The sequence below is a fragment of the Oryzias latipes genome, chromosome 11 (genome assembly GCF_002234675.1).
Source record: "Oryzias latipes chromosome 11, ASM223467v1".
NCBI lineage: Eukaryota > Metazoa > Chordata > Actinopteri > Beloniformes > Adrianichthyidae > Oryzias > Oryzias latipes.
Genome location: NC_019869.2, coordinates 25,801,164 through 25,820,802, shown reverse-complemented (window position 1 = coordinate 25,820,802; position 19,639 = coordinate 25,801,164). Strand labels below are relative to the sequence as shown.

Below are 19,639 nucleotides of genomic sequence, written 5' to 3'. Positions count from 1 at the left end.
GATAAAGATGATCTGGATCCACTTTAGGTCAGAGGATTGGATCCAATCGGATCTTTTTGTTTAATGTTATTAATTACTACCTTTACTTACATGACGATTTAATGTGTTTTTTTTAAAAAAAAAAAACAAGTGATAACTTATTATTTTTACAAGAAAATAAATTATAAATTGTAATATCGATCTATCTATCTATCTATCTATCTATCTATCTATCTATCTATCTATCTATCTATCTATCTATCTATCTATCTATCTATCTATCTATCTATCTATCTATCTATCTATCTATCTATCTATCTATCCATCCATCCATCCATCCATCCATCCATCCATCCATCCATCCATCCATCCATCCATCCATCCATCCATCCATCCATCCATCCATCCATCCATCCATCCATCCATCCATCCATCCATCCATCCATTATTATTATTCTAATTATTATTCTAAATTCTTGTGCCCCTGGTTCTCAGGATTTGCCTTTTTTAATGCTGGACCGAGGGAATGACGTCAGCACAACTGTCTGCATGACATTATCAGGGATGTTATCTTGTTTTGAAATACAACCGGAAGTCATTGTAGTGTAAAGGAAAACATTAGCCTGCAGATTCATCAAAGAACTACTACGTTTCCGCTTTTAATTGAGAAGCGTGTTGAGTAAATACAAATATCGCATAAATCTCCTTTTATAAATATCCTAGAATTATTGTCAATCTGCGATAATCCACCACTAATGTGGGATAATTCTTTGGAGCTATACAGCTAGCAGCAGCTGGAGTTAGGTCCGGAGCATCGTAGGAGGCAGCAGCAGCAGCAGGGACCGCAGAGCCAGCAGCGGGGGCTCCGGCGCGTGTCGCGCTCCCCCTCCTCGTAGACCACCTTGCGCCGGGACCCGGTGATGCTGCTTGTTTTCCGGCCTCCGAGGGCCCATCATGAAGAGCTGTGATTCCCAACAAACCGACCTGCAGGCGGTTCCGACGCCTGCCCCAATCCCCCCACCCCACGCCGCGTCCCGGGGGCCCAGAGGAGCGCGGAGGAAATGGGAGGTTTTCCCGGGAAAGAACCGCTTCTACTGCGGGGGGAGGATCATGGCGGCGCAGCAGAGCGGCGTCCTGCCGCTCACGCTGGGCCTCATCCTGGTCACCACCGGCTTGTTCTTCATCTTCGAGTGAGTTCTTTGGCCCCCAGGGGCCCCAGGTTAGAAATAGAAAGGTCGGATCTGATTTACTCCCTTTAGCCGTGACCTTCACAATTTTCTATTATTGATTAACAATTATTAAACTGTTTTTTTTTTCTCGGAACAATGTATTTTTTAAGTTAACATATCTCCACTTTTGGAGCCAGCAAACTATCGTTTAGTTTTGTAAAATGACAGAGTTATTGATGAATAAAAAAAGACAGACCAGAATGCATGCAGCTGAAAGTGAACACTCAGCAGTTTGTGAAAAAAGAAACACTTTCTATTTATTGACAATAAGGTTTTTATTTGAATTTGCTGAGGTCCGTCAGAACTGCAGAGAGGAGACCCTGAACAGAACTGAAGGACCTGTCAGTTTGCTGCTGCACCTGTAAGGAGTTCTAGTCACGGATGGTATGTGAGAACTGGACTGAGTGGCTCCTCCCCCCTGGCGTTCCAAACAGGAAGTAAGAAATCCAAGAAGCCAAAATCCCATAGTCGTCAATAGAGACATAAACAGCTGTTACTCCGTCATTCTATTGGTCAGAAGAACCGTTCTGGATCTGACACCTTTTTTTAACATCTTCTTCACAAACCACATTTTTATTATTATATTTTTTCTTTATTGCACAAACATGCAAACTCCAGACAGAAAAGACCAAACAGAACACCAACACCGTGCAGCCTGACTCTGACCAATCCCAGATCATTGATAGTCTGCAACAACCATTTGAGTTAAAGTCAAAAGCTGAGATCCTCTATAGTAGAGCAGGATATAAGCTCTCCTTGTCAAAATATTCAATTGATAATGGAAAATAAAACCTGTTCCTTGGTGTTCAACACTGTTAGTGAGAATAATGTTTAAGATTTGCTTCTCTCATTACCTGATGATAAAACACCAGGTATTGATTACATTGATGGTAGAATCTTTAAAATAGTTGCAAATGTTTTGGACAAACCGACATGTCATATTTGTAATAGAGCACTGATCAGTGGAGTGTTTCCTGACCAATGGAAACAATCAAAGATTATTCCTCTAAACAAGGATGAACAGTCAGAGTTTACTGCTTCAAACTGCAGACCAGTTCTTGTTCTCCCTGTTTTGAGTACAATTGTTGAAAGGTTGATATTTAATCAAATGATAGACTATTTTATCTCAAATGATGTGTTTACTACTAGTGCACAGCATGCCTACAGACCAGGTCATTCAACCAATACGGCATTCGTACATATGGTAGACCAGTGGTTAACACATATGGATGATGAAAAACATGTGGGTGATGTACTTTTAGACTTCACAGCTGCTTTTGATGTAATCAACCATGATATTCTGTTGGCAAAGCTCAAATGTTATGGATTTTCACAGTTGTCTCTTTCACTGATAAGAAATTATCTTAATGGCAGAACACAGAAAGTCCTCTTCAATGGTAGAAACAAGGTTTATGTCATGTGGTATTCCACAAGGTAGTTGTTTGGGTCCACTTTTATTTTCAGTGTTTGTGAATGATCTGTCCCAGGAGGTGAGAAATGCAGAAGTGGTGTTATATGCAGATGACACAACTTTATTCTGTGCATCTGCTACTGTCCCAGAGCTCAAACAGCCCTACAGAATCAACATAATTCAGTTACCAATTGGGTTAAGTTGAATAAATTGGTTCTTAATACATCTAAAACAAAATGCATTGTTTTCGGAAAAAATATTCATTGAATGCACCATGTTACCTGAATTTGAGTATTTACAATAGTTTGGTTGAACAAGTGACTAAAACCAAGCTTCTGGGCATCAAATTAGATGATCAGCTCTCTAGGACAGATCAGATTAACCATATAGTATCCAAGATGGGCAGAGGAATCGCCTTGGCTTGGAGGTGTGCGCGATATTGTCCACCCTCAGTCATGAGGGCAGTTGTATAGTCTCTGGTATTGTCACATCTGGAGTATTGCCCAGTTATTTGGTGTAGTGTTACACAGGGGCATCTACAAAAAATTACAACTTACCCAAAATGGAGCTGCCAGGGTGACTCTTGGTTGCTCTTATTGGACCAATGTGAATGAGATGCACACCACTATAGGTTGGTTGATGGTAAAAGACAAAGTACAACTCAGTCTTCTATGCTTAATGCACAATGTCAATTTAAAAAAAAAATGCCCACAATATTTGGTAAATCATGTTTTATACAGTGGGTATTGTCATCAATATCAGACTCGTCAGGTCCGCTCTGGTGATTTGATGGTTCCTTTTTCAAGATCTAACTGTACGAGAAGAACAGTGCTGGTTAGATCATCTGTTCCATAGAATCAAGTTTCTGGAAGGACAAGGCTTATTAGCAACAAATATAATTTACAAAAGATTTTAAAGCTAAGAAACATGGACTACTAACAATAACTAACGATTTGCATGATTTGTTGTTATGAAATGTATTCGTTGTTGCTATGTGTTTTTGATATGTTGGTCTGTGTTTTTGATATGTTGGTACAAAAAGGAAATTGTTTTAACTTATTTTAACAGGTGAAGCTTTTAAGGTAAATATGATGAATTAGTCAATGAATTTTGTGAAATCATTTTGCGTTTTTGTGAAATTGGTAAAATGTATGTATTTTTTGCGTATGGACCCCAGGAAGACTAGCGACCACAATGGGGAAGCTAATGGGGCTCCAAACAAATAAACAAATAAACATGGCAGCGTCCACATTGAGAAAAAATGGCGACTGACTTGACTGCATTTGGTTGGAAGGAAGGCATTTTCTGTGGGTGATGTCACTCTGACTCGGTCCAGTTCTCTTATACAGTGGATGGTTCTGGTCTTCTGGACCGACCAGTTAAGGAGTAGGGGGGGGGCGCTGTGGTGCAGACGAGCACCTGCTTCCCCTGAACTCGCTGTAGACTGTCAGTTGTGTGAAACCGTGGCATTCGCGCCTCCAGGGTCTTAAACTGGGATGAACAGACCCAGATGCCTCAAAGGAACCAAAGCTTGGTTGGTTCCATGAGGTGAACACTAGTTTGTTGGACATCATGACTAACTTGTCCTCCTGTGACCCCTGCACAGCTGTCCCTTCCTGGTCAAACACCTGAGCAGCTGCGTTCCGGCTGTTGGAGCCGTGCTCTTCGTCTTCGTCTTCATCACGCTGCTCCAGACCAGTTTCAGCGACCCGGGCATCCTCCCCAGAGCCACGCCGGAGGAAGCTGCTGACGTGGAGAGGCAGATCGGTGAGCAGACGGCTTCTTTTCGGTGCGATTGAAAGGTTTTCAGTTGATTCTCTTTCACTGGCTGAGTTTACACGGACAAAAGTAACCTGAATAAACGTCTGATCAGAACAAAATGCATCATGTAAACATGATAACACAATATGCAGATTTTCTGAATGGAAAACGTCAAAAGGGACAAAGAGGAACTCCCACAGATTCTGTACATTTATGGATTGAAGAGTCACCATTTACTTTCTTCAGACTATTTCATGAGAAGGTGATTCATTTTTTTCTTTCTTTAAAAAAATAAAACTATCTAAGAAATTTTAAAAGAATGGATACAAACGGAAACCAGAACAGAAAACTATCCTGATCATGGACCAGTGGACCAGCTCTTCATCCTCTTTAGGGTGCTGGAGGGTTTGTGGGAGTTCGCTCATCCAGACCATATGTGTTCTGTGGATTTGGAGAAGGCGTTCAACCGTGGTATCCTGTGGGGGGTCCTTTGGGAGTATGGGGTCAGGGAGCCTTACTGAGGGCTGTCTGCTCTGTATGACCGGAGTAGGAGCTTGGTTCCATAGCCAGCAGTAAGTCAGACCTGTTCCTGGTGCATGTTGGACTCTGGCAGTGCTGCCCTTTGTCACCGGTTCTGTTCATAGTTTTTATGGACAGAATTTCTAGGACCAGCCAGGGGCCGGAGGGGATCTGGTTTGGGGACCACAGGATTTCCTCTCTGCTTTTTGCAGATGATGTTGTCCTGTTGGCTTCATCAAGCCAGGACCTGCAGCGTGCATTAGGGTGGTTTGCAGTAGGGTTGTGCCGATGGACGATACCATCGTCCATCGGCACAACCCTACTGCAATGGGTGACTGACATCCCGATGGAGAGACACCATCGTGATGCCACGCCCCCGCCACGCTGCGAGTTGACACCATAAGCCGCGGTTACATGTGCAAAATATCTTGATGGGATCAATGGTCGGTTTAGAATCCAACCGTGTAGATGGGCACAGAAAAATGTTTTCAGAATATAACAAACGTTCACTAAGGTCACACTTTCGGTCGGAATAAATCATTCGCACATGCGCAGTAGGGTTTGAAAAACCGGAAGAGGATAAAATTTCCGCTGTTTAACAATGTTAAACAGCGCCGAGCGACATGTCAACTCGGTAATATAAGAGATGATCTCCTAAACTTGCTTTTAATAATCTTACGATTATTATGAAGCGCCTGTTCGCTCATAATTTTAATTTTAATCCGTGTGGTCAGTGCTTTGTCTGTTTAAGAACGGAGCCGGAAAGAAGCCAGGATTAGCAGTATGCTAACACGGGCTAACAACATTAGCTTTGGGTGGTGCTGCAATCTGCATCTTGGCTGCATGTAAACATGTGGGAATAACATCAGCCTTTATTTAGTCGGGACACGACTGGAAACACAAATCCACGTGATTGTTTGAACGGTTTCTAAGGACTGAGCGACATTTCTGCTTTGAAGCTCAAACCGCCCCACAGCCGCTGTGTACTTTCAGGGAGCCTTACTGAGGGCTGTCTGCTCTGTCGATCCCTGCTCCCACCAGCCAAAAAATGTCGTTGTGTCCTTGGGCAAGACACTTCACCCTCCTTGCCTCCAGTGTGGCTCCACTGGTGTGTGAATGTGCATGAATGATCCCGGTGATGGTCAGAGGGGCCGTAGGCGCGAACTGGCAGCCACGCCTCTGTCAGTCTGCTCCAGGGCAGCTGTGGCTACAACAGTAGCTTACCATCACCAAGTATGAATGAGGAGTGAATGAATAATGGACACACTGTAAGCGCTTTGAGTGTCTTGAAAAGCGCAAATAAATCCAATCCATTATTATTATTATTATTATTACTGGCGGTCCAAGCTCTGCTCCGAGACACACTTTTAGACCCGGTTCTGAGTTCGGTAGCTCGTTCCCCTAGAGCTGCGGAACGGATCACAGTCCTAAATCTCCCACACATACCGCTCATGTAACAAAGCGCACCCCTCCCCCCCTTCCCCTCAGACACAAAGCTGTAAATCCGCGCTCCGCCAGTCCACTTGACTAATCAAGTGCGGGAGCGGACTACTTCTTTTCTATTTTGTTTGTCACTTTTTTTTTTTAAAGTCACTTCCCTCAGTTTATACTGGATCATCGCGGATTAGTCATTAGTTGGGAAATAAGATAATTGGGTAAAATAACGAATAGCAATTATATAAGAACGAAAAATTAAAAAATAGCCCCCCCCCCGACGATATCATCGTCCATCCCGATGGTTGACAGCAAACATCGTCAACTTCCAATTTAAGGGACATCGCCCAACCCTAATTTGCAGCCGAGTGTGAATCGGCTGGGATGAAGGTCAGCACAGCTAAATCTGAGGTCATGGTTCTGGAGGAGAGAAGGGTAGTTTGCCATCTCTGTGTGGGTGGGTGGTGTTTTCCTGCCCCAGGTAGAGGAGTTTACGAATCTTGAGGTCAAAACAACAAGAGTACAAGCGGCTGAAATGAGTTTTCTCCATGGGGTGGCTGGGCGCTCTCTTAGAGACAGGGAGAGGAACTAAGAGCAGAGCTGCTGCTCCTCCACATCCAGAGGAGCCAGTTGAGGTGACTCAGGGATCTGGTCCGACGTCTCCTGGACGCCTCCCTGGGGAGGTGTTCCGGGCATGTACCACCGGGCGGAGGCCCTGGGGGAGACCCAGGACACGCTGGAGAGACCACGTTCCCTGGGGTGGCCTGGCCACCCCAGGGAACGTGGTCTGGGAATGCCTCAGGGTCCCCCCAGAGGAGCTGGAGGAAGTGGCCTGGGCGAGGGAAGTGGCCGTTTTTCTGCTGCTATTAAGAAAGCAGGCTGAACTTGAGCACAAATGTTCTGTTGATCTTAAATAAAAACAAGTTAATTTCTGTCACTTCTGTCTCCAAACAGTCAATTGATGAAAGATTCCTCCTTTTACATTCTGTCACATCCAGGATGGCTGTTTGGTTTCAAACTCCAGAGTAAATACAGACAGACTTTCCAGAAATGAACTAAAGAGAAGAAACAACGTTAAGACAGTTTATTTTATAAATTTCAAGTCTTTATTGCGGAGGTGAAAGGTTTAAACCCCCCCCCCCCCCCCAACCGGCTGTGGAAGCATCCTCTGAGGTCCAGCAGGAGAGCCGGTGCTGCCCTCTAGTGGTTGGAAGTCCGAGTGATGTGAGGTTTGCTGATCGACTCTGAACCAGCAACCCCCTGGACCTTTGTCAGAGCACATGTTTTTCCGTCGTTCTTTCTGCAGACAGCTCTGGAGACTCCAGCTATGGCCCCCCCCCTCGCACCAGGGAGGTCGTCATCAACCAGCAGGTGGTGAAACTCAAGTACTGCTTCACCTGTAAGATGTTCCGACCTCCACGCACCTCCCACTGCAGCCTGTGTGACAACTGTGTGGGTGAGAGAGGACTATCCCCTGCTGTTACCTTTTGGGGGTGGGGGGTTCTAAAGATTCACATGACAAACTCCCCCATATCTCGTTTCCTTCAGAGAGGTTTGACCATCACTGCCCGTGGGTGGGGAACTGCGTGGGGAAACGCAACTACCGTTTCTTCTACACCTTCATCGTGTCCCTCTCCTTCCTCACGTCATTCATCTTCAGCTGCGTCAGCACTCACCTGGCCATGAGTACGAGTCAACATTACTTCTGTCGTCTGAGGAAGCTGTGAGGCCTCCTCTTCCATGTGTGCGTTCACCTGCTGCTGTAGAGAAAAGCATTCAGTCAAAACCTTATCGTCTGCTGTAATAACCTGAACTCATGTCTGATCAAAATGTAGAATCTGTCAGAAAAAGTCAACTCAGTTTCTCCCAGAATGCATCACAGCATAACTGTCTTGGTGTGACTCTTTGAAAAACTTCAGGATCCCATCTGAAGGCGTCTGCAGTGACTCTCTTCTCTTTCAGGGGCTCAGGATGGGAGAGGTCTGGTGTCTGCTCTGCAGGAGAGTCCTGGCAGATATCCTTGGCTGTCTGAAGACGTCTTGTTCAGCTGTATTCCTCAGTGTTTATGATCAAATCTCAGCGTGAATGATGGTCATCAGAGCGGTGATTGAAAGCAGGTGAATGTCAGCAGGTGCTTTAGGCTCCTGAGCAGAAAGCATCGGTGATTAGACGGTTATTCAGGCTTAATGTGAAAAGTGGAACAAGTCTGCGCTCGATCTTTACAGTTAATGGTTTGAAAGAAGGATTTAAACATATTATCAAGACTGCTGTTATAAGTAATCGACAGGAGAATATTTGACACAAGTTTTAGTCCTGCAACCGACTTGCGGTGGTTTCAGGCTGCCTACTTTCTGGATTTTCTGGATAAACTGGGGAGAGACGATAGAAAGATGGATCAAATGTAGGTTTATCAAAGTCATAGCATTAAAATGCTGCTTCAAATGAAAATGTTTTTATTTTGTTTTTTTTAAACATGTTCTTGTAGCATTTTGATGGAGGACACTGGGAACAATTAGATCTAAATAGGATTGGAGTGGGCCTTCAAAGACATTTGCATCTATTTTGATCAGGCATTTTTAAACAGTGATGAAAGTCTTCCGGGAATTCCCGGAAATCCGGGTTTTTGAGCAAACCGAACGTACTTTCCGGGAAATAAAGACCTGATCTCTACGGACAAATCGCTTTCCGGATTAGAAAATGGTCTGAAATCAGCTAATTTTAGCTTTATTTTCTATATTTCTCCGCAGATCGCTTCCTCTATGGTCGTGGCCATCTTTCGTCTTCCCGGCCTAATTGACCAATGACGGGACGTTTTAGTTGCTTTCGGATGCGTCGACGGGTCTGATTGGCTCTGTCTGCACCACGTGGTCAGCGTGACTTGCTTCCCTAGAGACTAAAACTGGCGGACCCACGCTAAACTTTCACAAACACATCTGAAGAGTTTGCGATCAAATTTGTGTTAAAATAATGGCAGGCATCGTCATTATTGAGCGTGGTCACGACCTCAGTTGTGAGAAGACGATAAAAAACAAATTGAAGTGGTCTTGGCTGGAAAAAAAAGATTTTTAAGGTAGTGTAGGTCAAATACTTTTTTGTGTAAAATAATCTCAAAACCACATTTTGAAATAATTTCAATTTTAGTTTTGAGTTTCAGTTTTTATTTTGAATACATTTCTCTATCTAATTTATTTGTATTTCCTAATTACCATGATTTAGTTCAGTATAGTTAACATTAATTATAAGTATTTGATGGTTTGGACCCGCACTCCCTTAAAAAATAATGTTTACAATGTTTAGTTTAGTTTGTATGTTTGTTTTGATATTTCCCAGATTACTTAGTATTGGTGTTAAAGAATTGATGTATTATGTTATAGAATTATAGTTTAAAGCAGATCCCATATTTTGATGTAATTATAGTTTGAGAAAACAGTGCAAGTGGATGTTGTACATCAGTCATTTCTAAAGCAGAAATAATGTATAAATAACTGAGGTATTTTCATAGAATATCATAGTTACTGGTGTTCTTTTTGCCATTTGGGGCTTTGATGTTACTATATTTTAGCAATTGTATGTTTTGCAGCTTTAAGGAAAAGCGTAGATTGTAGGATTGTGTTACTTTGAGCAATTTTCCAAATTCTTTTTTAGGACAAGCAAGTCCTTAATGGAGAGTCAAACTAGGGGTTTGAATGACAAATCATGATGCTCCAATTAGTCTTAGTTTCTTGATAAAGAAGTGAATAACTAGCTGCCAGAATGCACCAGAATGCATCTAAGACCACGTATTTTTCCAAAATTTCGCTCTGTGCCCGCCATATCGCTCAAAGAAAAGTTCAGGGATTTTTTCCTTGCCTGACTTTCATCACTGTTAAAGCATGCCAAACAAAACCTTGTTGATGTTACCATTAGCATGCTACATCAGCTCCAGCTCCAGCAGAATAAATACAATTGTCGTCTGGTGTTTACTGATGTTATGACACTGTGAAATAAAAACAGGGGAAAGGGAACGAACTGGTGGCTGTCCTGTCTTGAGGATCTGAACAGTTCTAAATGTTAACCTGACAGCTCAGCTGTGGTTATCCTGCCTACCATTGAGTTCAATAAAATTGAGTTCAATAGAATTGAGTTTAGTAGAATGGAATTCAATATAATTTAGTTCAGTAGAATTGAGTTCAGTGGAATTGAATTCAATATAATTGAGTTCATAAGAATATAGTTAAATGTAATAGAGCCCAGAAGTAATGAGTTCAGGAGAATTGAGTTTAATGAAATGGAATTGAATTCAATATAACAGTTTGCATGTTCTCCCCGTGCATGCGTGGGTTTTCTCCGGGATCTCCGGCTTCCTCCCACCGTCCAAAAACATGCTTCATAGGTTGATTGGCAACTCTAAATTGTCCATAGGTGTGAGTGTGAGAGTGAATGGATGTGTGATTGAGGATATTCTACCCTGCGACAGACTGGCCACCAGTCCAGGGCATCCCTTGCCTACGCCCAAGTGGCCGGGATAGGCTCCGGCAACCCCGTGACCCCGATAGGGAATAAACGGTTAAGAAGATGAATGAATGAATGAAAATAACAGTTCAATGGAATTGAGTTCAATAGCACTGAGTTTAGTAAAATTAAGTTTAGTAGAGTTCAATAGAATTGAGTTCCACTGGGTTAATCTATCTCGTTTTCAGATCAATCCTATGCAAATTTTCTAGATTATGTTTGGCAGCAGATTCAAATGTTTTTCTGCTTTCTGTTTATTCTTTTTTTCGTATCCAAATAATATTTCAAAAAGACATGTAGAAGTTTCAAATGGAAACCTAGAAACATTTTTTTAATTGTTCAATTTTAGAGCCAAAAAAGCTTTTTGTTAGTTCTCCAATTTCCCTTTTTATTTTGATGAAACTTTCTCCAGGTTCTGAACGTTCTCCAGGGTTTGAAGGATTTCCTTGACTCATTGATTCACTGCAGTGGAACTGGTCATTTGCTTCTTCTCAGTCTGGTCCATTTTGGGTCTCTCAGGCTTCCATACTTACCTGGTTGCTTCCAATCTGACCACCAATGAAGACGTGAGTCCTCGTTGATCACATGTTTACGTTCACACGTCCTCTTAATTCCTCCATTTGAGGTTCCAGTTAGATGAACAATAAACAGAAAGTTCTGATCTGAAATGCTGAACGTGCTAAAGTTTTGGGGATCTTAGGGGTGATTCAGGTAGGTATTAGAAATCTAAAAGGTTTGAGAAAAGTGTTATCCTGAGAAGACAAAGGAACGTTTTGTTGTTCCAGATTAAAGGCTCCTGGTCCGGAAAGAGCGGAGACGTTGCCTCAAACCCGTTCAGCCACAGAAACGTCTTTGTGAACTGCGGTTCTGTGCTTTGCACTCCCCTGCCGCCCAGGTTGGTCTCCGAACTTCGCTAAGAAAAACTTCATTTCGATCATACTGTAGTTGGGCCCATACTCTTGTTGGACAGAGGTAGAACATTTTTGGACAGAGGTAGTGATAGTTTGGACAGAGGAAGAAAAGGTTTGGACAGAGGAAGAGAGGGTTTGGACAGAGGTAGTGATAGTATGGACAGAGGAAGAGAAGGTTTGGACAGAGGTAGAGATAGTTTGGACAGAGGTAGAGATAGTTTGAACAGAGGTAGAAATAGTTTGGACAGAGGTAGAGTTAGGTAGGACAGAGGAAGAGAAGGTTAGGACAGAGGTAGTGATAGTATGGACAGAGGAAGAGAAGGTTTGGACAGAGGTAGTGATAGTTTGGACAGAGGTAGAGATAGTTTGGAAGGAGGTAGAGATAGTTTGGAAAAAGGTAGAGATAGTTTGAACAGAGGTAGAGTTAGTTTGGACAGAGGAAGAGAAGGTTTTGACAGAGGTAGTGATAGTTTGGACAGAGGTAGAGATAGTTTGGACAGAGGTAGAGATAGTTTGGACAGAAGTAGAGTTAGTTTGGACAGAGGAAGAGAAGGTTTTGACAGAGGTATAGATAGTTTGGAAAGGGGTAGAGATAGTTTGGAAAGAGGTAGTGATAGTTTGGACAGAGGTAGAGATGGTTTGGACAGAGGTAGAGATAGTTTGGACAGAGGTAGTGATAGTATGGACAGAGGAAGAGAAGGTTTGGACAGAAGTAGTGATAGTTTGGACAGAGGTAGAGATGGTTTGGACAGAGGTAGTGATAGTTTGGACAAAGGTAGTGATAGTTTGGACAGAGGAAGAGAAGGTTTGGACAGAGGTAGAGATAGTTTGGACAGAGGTAGAGATAGTTTGAACAGAGGTAGTGATAGTTTGGACAGAGGAATAGATAGTTTGGACAGAGGTAGAGATAGTTTGAACAGAGGTAGAAATAGTTTGGACAGAGGTAGAGTTAGTTTGGACAGAGGTAGTGATAGTTTGGACAGAGGTAAAGATGGTTTGGACAGAGGTAGAGATGGTTTGACCAGAGGTAGGCGTAGTTTGGACAGAGGTAGTGATAGTTTGGACAGAGGAAGAGAAGGTTTGGACAGAGGTAGTGATAGTTTGGACAGAGGAAGAGATGATTTGGACAGAGGTAGAGATGGTTTGACCAGAGGTAGGCATAGTTTGGACAGAGGTAGAGATAGTTTGGACAGAGGTAGAGATGGTTTGACCAGAGGTAGGCATAGTTTGGACAGAGGTAGAGATAGTTTGGACAGAGGTAGAGATAGTTTGGACAGAGGTAGAGATAGTTTGAACAGAGGTAGAAATAGTTTGGACAGAGGTAGAGTTAGTTTGGACAGAGGAAGAGAAGGTTTGGACAGAGGTAGTGATAGTTTGGACAGAGGTAAAGATGGTTTGGACAGAGGTAGAGATGGTTTGACCAGAGGTAGGCGTAGTTTGGACAGAGGTAGTGATAGTTTGGACAGAGGAAGAGAAGGTTTGGACAGAGGTAGTGATAGTTTGGACAGAGGAAGAGATGGTTTGGACAGAGGTAGAGATGGTTTGACCAGAGGTAGGCGTAGTTTGGACAGAGGTAGTGATAGTTTGGACAGAGGAAGAGAAGGTTTGGACAGAGGTAGTGATAGTTTGGACAGAGGAAGAGATGGTTTGGACAGAGGTAGAGATGGTTTGACCAGAGGTAGGCATAGTTTGGACAGAGGTAGTGATAGTTTGGACAGAGGAAGAGAAGGTTTGGACAGAGGTAGTGATAGTTTGGACAGAGGAAGAGATGGTTTGGACAGAGGTAGAGATGGTTTGACCAGAGGTAGGCGTAGTTTGGACAGAGGTAGTGATAGTTTGGACAGAGGAAGAGAAGGTTTGGACAGAGGTAGTGATAGTTTGGACAGAGGAAGAGAAGGTTTGGACAGAGGTAGTGATAGTTTGGACAGAGGAAGAGATGGTTTGGACAGAGGTAGAGATGGTTTGACCAGAGGTAGGCATAGTTTGGACAGAGGTAGAGATAGTTTGGACAGAGGTAGAGATGGTTTGACCAGAGGTAGGCATAGTTTGGACAGAGGTAGAGATAGTTTGGACAGCGGTAGAGATACTTTGGACAGAGATTTAGAGGAATTATTATTTCTAATTTTAGTATTCATTTTCAAATAAAACAAATAATCTGTCCCGTAAACTCACTGGCCTCATCTCAGTGTTATAAAGGTAGGATCATTGTCCAAACCCGAACCAGCCTCACATGAGGATGAGTGCTGAAACTCTGTGCCAGAGATACTGGTACTTTATAAAAACGCTGATTTAGGTGCTTTTGGATATGTCAATCACTTGTTTTCTATTCAGTTTTGCTGTACAGTTCAAGCCAATCATTTGACCTTTCCAGTGATTGTGGTTGGGCTTATATAGGAATGGTTGGGGCTGAGCTTCAGTCCAAAAGGGTAAAGTAGAGGAAAGTGAGCAGTGAAAAACGTCTTTACTTCCATCGTAAGCACACTTATGCACTCTCCATCACACTGTGACACTGCTTTGTCACACTTATATGTTTTTGGAAAATTTTGTCTTTTTTATTTTTGTTTTTTTTTTCCTCTTTGAAGCACCTATTTAGCCTTTTAGAGACCAGAACCATTTCAATCAATCATCAATCTTCATTTAGATTGCACAATTCACACTTGGAAAATGAAAACGTTCTGTACACTTATATATATTATAAAACAAAGAAATTGGTTTATAAATACGGTCACCCCTGGCCCACCACAACTTCCCACCTTCAAAGTACCGGTTCAGCACCCAGAAAATCTAAATCCATCTCTACTCTCACCTCACTTTAAACGATCATTTTATCAATTACTACTTTTCCTTTGAGGCTGAGAAAACGAAGGATTTGTTTTTTGGTAAATGGCGTAGACTTGCATAGCTCTTCCTCAAAGCGCTTTACAGTCACAGACCCATTCACACACATTCACACACTGGTGGCAGCTTCACTGCTAAACACTGGCACCAACCTTCCACCAGAGGCAAGGTGGGTTATCAAACCTGCAATCTTCTGATCCGAGGTTGACCGCCCATTTATTTGTACCAGCAGATTAGTAAACACACACAAAGAAAGTATACGGCAAGGTACATATTTTGAAAATGTCTTTATTTTGCTGACACGTTTATTCATTTCAATTTCATCTGACACTAGATGTCATCCTAGAGCAAATGAAGCTTCATGAAGCATTGCACTGGAGTGAACCAATAGCTAAATGGCTTCAGGGCTTCATGAAGCTTCATCTGCCCATCACTAAAACAGGGATGTTGATGCTCTTCCCCCTTCATGCTCTGCTTCGTGGCTTTGACGGCCTCAGAGGTGAACCAGCAGCTCCCACCCTCTGAAGCTTTCGGCTTGATGCTGCAGATCGGTAGTTCCACCTTCTGCCACATGGTGGACTCAGACACCCCAAAGCTTTGTGCTCCTGACAGCTGAAAACTTTGATCACACTTTAATCTCCAAAGACCATTCAGACTCAGTTTATCAGAGATTTTCCCTGGAGGTTAAATATCGGGCGTCTGGGATCTAGCACACCTTACCCTCATCGTTTTGATCCTTTTTGAGTCTTTTTCGCAGGTTTTGCTGCTTCGTCTTGACTGACCTGCAGCCTCCCGTCTGTGTCCTTCAGCCTCATCGACAGGCGAGGTTTCCTGCCGGAGGAGGAGGAGCCTGCACAGACGTGCTGCACAGACGTCCAGCTGCCCGCCTCGGCCAACAACACCCAGAGAAAGGTGGTAGGAGGATCAGCACGCCGTCCTCTTTGCCTGGTCCCCACTCAAAGCAGAAGTCTGCCCTGCTTCAGGAGGCGCTTGCAGCCTCTGCATGTCTGTCTGTGAGGCTCATGTGAAGATCTGGCTTCAGCCTTTCAGTTGAGACACCGATCGCATGAAGATGAAGCTGAGGAGAAGCAGATGCTCCTCTTCCTCAGTTTTTTTTTTCACAGCATGATGCCAAAAAGAAAAGATTCAGATGTAAACGTTTCTCTGCAGCAGAAGAATCCAAACCAGAAACCTTTAGAGTGGAGGATCACTGAAGCCCACAGGATCTAAAGCTTCTTTTGAGGGGCTTTAGAGATTCTGATGTTTGTCCTGCACCAGCAGGAGGTGCTCCTCCCACTTCACTGTGGTCCTCATCTAGTTTCTGTTCATCCATTTATAAACTTTCCCTCTTCGTCCCTCATTTGTTTGGTTTCTCCATCGTCTGATGTTGTCATGATCTGAGGTTTTCCAGATTCATTCTCATCCTCTTCGTCTCCTTCTTGTGTTCTTCCCTCGTTCCCTCAGCCTGTGCAGAAGTTCTGACTGCAAACGGAACGTTCATGCTTGCAAGGAAACCTGAGGATGATGGTTTGCAGACGTTTGAAAGTTCAGGTTTCAACAGGCCTGGGTGGAGAAAAGTTCTGTACCTTAGATTATGGAGGCAGGTAAGGGGCGGGGTTAAGACACCTGTCAGCAGGTGTGCTTGTGAAACAGCACCAGAATTCTTCTGACCTCAAAGTCTCAGTCTTACTTCAGAGGAGCTGAAGAGGTTTCTGAGACGTACGTCCGGGGGGGCTGTTGAGGTGTTTGTGGGCGTGTCTCTTCAGTTCTGACCCGCTGTTGTGAATGTGGCGATGGATCCGACCAGCGTCACAACGGCGAAAACGGAGCTGCAGCTCTGTGAGCACACAGACGTCATGTCTGCTTCATGAATTCATGTCACCATCACGTTTTTGGTCATTTCCTGCCTCAGATTGACTTAGTTCACTGCATTTAAACCCTTAATCAGGACTTCCTTTTATATTTAGTCATTTAGTCCAGGCTTTTATCTGAAATGACTGATAAATGAGGAATAAAACGAAGAGAAAGCAGGTCAGGGTCACAGTCTGGTAAATATCTGAGCCCAGACAGAAAGAGAGTCCTTCAATGTCCTCAGGAAATTCAGTTTTCATTCTTTTCTTGACGTCCGTGAGTAAGGCTGCTGTGCTGGGATGAAGAGGTGGGGTCACAGAGCCTCTGACCTTTGGAGCCAGCAGAGGTATCGCATGTGCAGGCATGGACCAGAGCGTTCCTGTACAGAGGAGCTGTGCCGGTTTCTGCTCAGAGCTTTGATTCGGATGCAAGCAGCCTGGGAAAAGACTTGAAGAGAGGAAAGTGGTGAGATCTTTACGGCTGGTTAAAAACGGGAGTTACTGCAGGACGTCTGATCTTCTGGACGTTCCACACAGAAAACCTGCCTTTCTAATCACTGACAGATACAAAATAAATGAGATAATAGACTCTTTATTGGTACACACAGCTTTCCAAAAGAGGAAGTAAAAGATATTCAGAGTGACATCAATGTTAAGGCCTAATTAACCATTAAAACTGGACATTTTGATGATCGAACATGAACGTTCAGTCGACCGTGATGCTCCAAAGTTCAGTGTGTTTTTACTAGGATAATATCCTAGAGTTCATCAAAATCAGCTCTTTAGAGCAAAACAAAAATCAGATCAGTTACCTGAAGTTAGTCCGACTACAGACTAAAAGATAGGGGCTAAAACAAATGAGTTCACCTCCGATATTGAGTCATTTAGCACCAAATATGAGAAAGCCTTTAACTAACAGGCTTAGCCATTGAAGAGCTGAATTATCTGACATTTCAGGAGGATACACTCACCCAGGATGAAGGAGGTCTTCCTAACTGCTGTCTGTCAGGACGTCTTTCCAAACACATAAACTCCGCAGATGTAAAAAGCAAACTGCATCCACTGCTGTCAGCCGAAATGTATTTTTATATATGAGAGTCTCCTGTAGAGGCTTTTTTTAGGGGGGTCCTTTGAAACAAACATGCTTGACAAATTAGGGGTGGGCTTGGGGGCGGGGCCTTTACTAAAATTACACTAAACAGGACAATTAACCACAACAGCATTTGAAATATTTGAAGGACTTCCTTATAAGGAGAAAGTCACAAAAGCACCACGTAAAGGAAAACCCGACCCCAACCTCTTCCAGTAAATTCCTACATTTGAATGTTTTCTGGGCTTCAGCGTGGCTGCACAGTGGGGTAACGTCTAGCACTCTCACCGTACAGCAAGAAGGCCCTGGTTTGAATCCCGGCTGGGACCTTTCTGTGTGGATTTTGCATGTTCTCCCCACACGTGTGGGTTTTCTCTGGCCACTCCAGGTTCCACCTCCAGTCCAGAAACATGCTTCATAGGTCCATCTGTGGCTCTGAACTGTCTCTAGGTGTGAATGTGAGCGTGTGCTTGTGTGGCCTTGGACACACTGGCGACCTGCATACCGCATACCGTCCAGCAGTAGCTGGGTCGGCTCCAGCAACCACATGCCTCAGTGGATTCATGGATAGATGGATGGACTTCAGCTAGATCCAAATTCAGGAACTTTTTCTCCTCTGAGGTCAACAATAACCAAAGTGTCTGAACATCTGCATGTCACTCTGGGTCATCATAATGAGATGAGGTTTTTCCTGAACCACATTCTAAATCTGTGGTGGGAAACAGGATCTCCAGCTTCACTGTCTCATGATGACACTTCAACGTTGGCGCTTGCTGTTTGCTGTATTAACGTCTACGGCTTCTTCTCTCCGTGTTCCTCTTCAGTGCTCTCAGGGGAGGAAGGGCCTCCTGGAGTCTGCAGCTCCGTCTCCACTCCAGTCCACCTCCTGTCCTCAGGGGGAGCCCCAGACCGTCCCGCCGGGCCCAAGGCGCCCCTCCCCAGCGGACTCTGAGCCCACGCGCCAGGCCTCCAATGGCTGCAGGGCCCAACACAGCGCCGGCTCCCAGGGGAACGCCTCCTCTGCACGTCACAGCCACCACAAAAGTCGCATGAAGAAACACAAAGAAGCCGCTTTGAGTATTTCCAATCCCACCTCCCACGGCCCCGTTGCCCCCACCTGCCCGGACTCTGTCCCCACCTCCAGAGGGACCAGCTCCACTCAGGCCTGACTGACGAGAAGGGGGTGGGGGGCATCACAGAGTAACAATCAAACAGCAGCTCAGTCAGATCTGTGGGGGTCATAATGAGCTTTTGGGGTTTCAAGGGAACACATCCTCTGGGAGGGGGGGCATCAAGGGGACAGAAGGGCCAGAGGAGGAGTGGAAGCATGGAGAGAAAGGAGAAACAGGAAATCCTTTCATTTTGATTCCAAATTAATATTTGAAAAATGAACATTTCAACCCTTGTGCTATCTTAGATTACCCCCCCCCCCCTTCCATTGACGTGTTCTCCCCACCATGACAAAGGTGGATAAAGGTGGAAAGATTTCATGTAATCCATGGACACCAGTGAAGATCACAAATCATTGAAGAAAAAAGGCTCAGAGCACTGTCTAGTGGGTCTAGATGACCCCACTCCCAATGTTAAAGTGCCTAGGATAGCACAAGGGTAACAATGATATTGCAAAACTATGGCTTTTTAAATTTCCCTTTAGTGCCTATGGCACTGATGGGTTGGAGTCCCACAGGGAAAAAAAACAAATTTAGAGAAATGTTGCGTTCGTGTGGCGTTGGAATGATCGGATAAATGACTCAGGAAAACACACATGAACAACAGCAAATCTTCCAACATCACATGAATGCAGAAAACTTTCTGCACCTGATTAAAGGTCAGAAAGATAGCGCACCATCTGTGGAAAGAAAACACCATGAGGGATTATCACTAGAATGATTCCAGATTAAATAGTTTATGCCCGCTGCGATCTGGAGGAAGCTTGTAGATTTTTACCCCCTCTTCCCTTACTTGGCTGTCGATCACAGATCTTCTGTGTCCTGACATCATACGAGTGAGTTTAAGTCATTCATTTCTATAAAAACACAACTTTCCACTTTTCTGGTTGAAACATTTTAGGATACGCTTTTCTCTCCACTGGAGTCAAAACTGAGTCGTTTCATGTGGCGTTGGCT

The 19,639-nt window shown here is 43.9% G+C and overlaps 1 protein-coding gene across 4 annotated transcripts; it reads left to right on the top strand.

Annotated features, from left to right (window-relative positions):
* The first annotated feature begins 558 nt into the window (after positions 1-558).
* Positions 559-18,986, top strand: LOC101172178 (palmitoyltransferase ZDHHC18). Of its 4 annotated transcripts, none has more exons than XM_020707371.2 (9): positions 559-1,169; positions 4,226-4,386; positions 7,640-7,789; positions 7,882-8,019; positions 8,296-8,347; positions 11,288-11,390; positions 11,610-11,719; positions 15,383-15,488; positions 18,338-18,986. In XM_020707371.2, the coding sequence occupies exons 1-9, from the start codon at positions 934-936 to the stop codon at positions 18,680-18,682; spliced, it is 1,401 nt and encodes a 466-aa protein (XP_020563030.1). In that variant the 5' UTR covers positions 559-933; the 3' UTR covers positions 18,683-18,986. The 4 variants fall into 4 exon arrangements, with proteins under 4 accessions (XP_020563030.1, XP_020563031.1, XP_011479661.1 ...); XM_020707372.2 differs by having other exon boundaries at positions 15,331-15,488; positions 18,338-18,580; XM_011481359.3 differs by having other exon boundaries at positions 560-1,169; positions 15,383-15,485.
* Positions 18,987-19,639: the final 653 nt, after the last annotated feature.